Genomic DNA, 2,593 nt, shown 5'->3' on the forward strand with positions numbered 1-2,593 from the left:
CCTGCACCCCCGCCTGCCTGCCCCCCTCACATCTGCCACCCCCAGGGTGCAGCCTTCCCTGCCGCAGCACGCCAAACCTCCACACCCCGCCTGCGTCGCCCGCCCACCCCTCTGCCCCGCCCACCCCTCTGCCCCGCCCACCCTCCGCAGGTGTACGACGGCAGCAAGGCGCGGTGGCGGGAGGGCGACCCGCCGCGCCCCGTCAACGCCTACGGCCGCACCAAGCTGGCGGCGGAGCGCGCGGTGGCGGCGGGCTGGCCCAACCACGCCATCCTGCGCAGCTCCATCATCTTTGGGCCCGAGCCGCCGGTGCCGGTGGGGCGCCCACTGTTCCTGCAGTTCATCGACGGAGCGCTGGCGGCGGGGGTGAGAGGGCGGGCCCGCCGGGGCTGCTGTTGCAGCGCTGCGGCGCTGGGGTGGGGGCAGGCGCCGGCAGCGGGCCTCTCCATGGCCTCCCAAACCCTGCCCTGAAGCCCTCGCTGCGCACGCATGCGCACGGACATCCACGCGCACACGCACACACCCCTGCCCGCCTGCTCTGCCCCGCTCCGCCCGCGCCCGGAAGCCCGTCGCGTGTCTCGCCGGCGACGCCCTCACGCGCATGCCCGCCTGCTGCACCTGCTGCGCCTGCCCCGCCTGCTGTGCCTACCCCCGCCCAGAAGCCCACCACCTTCTTCAACGACGAGTGGCGCTCGCCCATCCGCGTGCGAGACATCCTGCGTGTCTGCCAGACCCTCATCAACCGCCAGGACGAGCTGCAGCACAGGTGGGGGCAGTCAGAGCGAGTGAGACGGGCGGGCAGGTGGGCAGGGGAGCAGGCAGGCGGGCAGGCGGGCAGGCGGGCAGGCTTGCAGGCAGGCAGGCACGCGGCGGTCAGAGGCATGGCTGCCGTGCTGGGTGGGGAGCAGCGGTGGCGGCGCGGAGCTGAAAGCGCGTTTGCGGCCCCAGGCTGTGACCGCATGGCCAGTCCTGCAGGTGGTGTGGGCCACCCACCAACATACACACCACGCCACTCCACTCGCATGCACCACCACCACCACCACCGCCAGCAGGCACTCACCATAACCCTAAATCGGCACTCACCACTCGCCTGCTTTCCTGGCCGGACAGCACTGACACCCACCCGCCGCACCTCACAGGCTCTTCAACATGGGAGGCCCCGACCGCCTGAGCCGAGCAGACATGGCGGCAGCGGTGGCGGCAGCCTGCGGCTACGACCCAGCGCTCATCCTGGCAGCCCCGGCAGCCTCGGTGCGCCTACCTGTTGTACTGCCCGTACTGCATGTATTGCTTGTACAGCATGGTATACACCCACAAGGAGCAAGTGGTGGAACCGCTGCGGCTGGACAAGGGCTGTACTGTGGGCTGAGCGTGCTGGCGCCGGCTCCCGTCGTTATGTGCCATTTGTGCAACTTGCCAGTTGCTGCCTGCCTGCCTGCCTGCCTGCCTGCCTCCCTGGCTCCCTGCATCGAGCGCCCACCTGCCTCCCTGCCCGTGCTGCCGCCGCCGCTGCAGGTGCCGCGCCCCGCACCCAGCCCTGCCGACATTTCAATGGACAGCAGCCGGCTGGAGGCGGCGGTGGGCATGCAGGCACGTGCCCCGCTGCACCTGCTGCAGCCCCCAGGCAGCACCAGCGCCCCCTGCTGCCGCTCAAGGGCGTGTGCTGCGCCTGCCGGGGAGTGCCTGCGCCTGGCAGCTGGCTGGCTGTAGGGAGTTTGGCCCGGGCTCCCGGCACCAACAGGAGCACAGCCAGCCGACACATCTGCCCCTGCGCCCTGCGCCTGCCCCCCGTGTGCGCAGATGACGCCTTTTGAGGCGGCCATCCGGCACATCCTGGGGGAGCACCAGCACCCAGACGACCGCCACCACTTCCCCGGCCAGCACGAGCACCCACACCCGCCCGCCAGCCGCCACCGCTGATGCCTGGGGCTGGGGGGCAGGTGGTGCCAGCGGTCGAGGCGCCACCAAACACCCTGCCCCAGCACCGGATGGGGGTTCTCTGCAACCCCAACTCAGCAGCCTTGGTCGTCCGGGCCGCCCATCTTTCCTGCCTGCCTGCCTGTCGACGTGCATTGCCGTGTCATGCCGTGCACGCTGCACAGTACAATGCGCCTGCCTGGCACAACCTGTACCCACCTACACCCAGCCAGCGCCCTGCTGCTTCGGACTCCGTTGCCCTGCCTTGTCTGCTCTGCAGCTCTTCCCCAATGTCTCAGTGCAGCCATTGCAACAAAATGAACCGGACCAGAATGGTATCAAGGGATGAGATGGGCTGCTAATTGAGGCTTGGGCTGGCAAGAGTGCCGCTGCCGCCCTGCAGCCGCCTGCCGCAGCTCAGGCGTCAGCGCCGGCGCCAGCCGCTCGTCGATCTCTTGCCTCGCCGCCTGCTGCGCCCACTCCCACACAGGCCCAGTGCCGGCTGGGTGCGCCGCCACAAACTCCGTCCACCACGCCACAACTTCATCCCATTCCTTGTGCCTGCTGGCAGGAGTGCTGCCTGCTGCTTTCAGCTCGCTGTTGTGCACCGCCCTCAAAAAGCCATCTACGCTCCGGTTGAGTGCAGACAGGGTCAAGGGGCGCTCGGTGTCGCCCT

The 2,593-nt window shown here is 69.8% G+C and overlaps 1 protein-coding gene across 1 annotated transcript in view; it reads left to right on the top strand.

Moving 5' to 3' along the window:
- CHLNCDRAFT_141448 (hypothetical protein) overlaps positions 1 to 1,920 on the top strand; it is a gene marked incomplete at both ends in the record, with an annotated part of 2,880 nt that extends 960 nt beyond the window's left edge. The window contains 5 exons of the mRNA XM_005843117.1: positions 151 to 366; positions 660 to 766; positions 1,140 to 1,251; positions 1,516 to 1,578; positions 1,801 to 1,920. Coding sequence (XP_005843179.1) covers positions 151 to 366; positions 660 to 766; positions 1,140 to 1,251; positions 1,516 to 1,578; positions 1,801 to 1,920 — 618 coding nt within the window. The remainder of the gene's footprint in view (positions 1 to 150; positions 367 to 659; positions 767 to 1,139; positions 1,252 to 1,515; positions 1,579 to 1,800) is intronic.
- Between the last annotated feature and the right edge of the window lie 673 nt (positions 1,921 to 2,593).

Source organism: Chlorella variabilis (genome assembly GCF_000147415.1).
Source record: "Chlorella variabilis unplaced genomic scaffold CHLNCscaffold_34, whole genome shotgun sequence".
Lineage (NCBI taxonomy): Eukaryota > Viridiplantae > Chlorophyta > Trebouxiophyceae > Chlorellales > Chlorellaceae > Chlorella > Chlorella variabilis.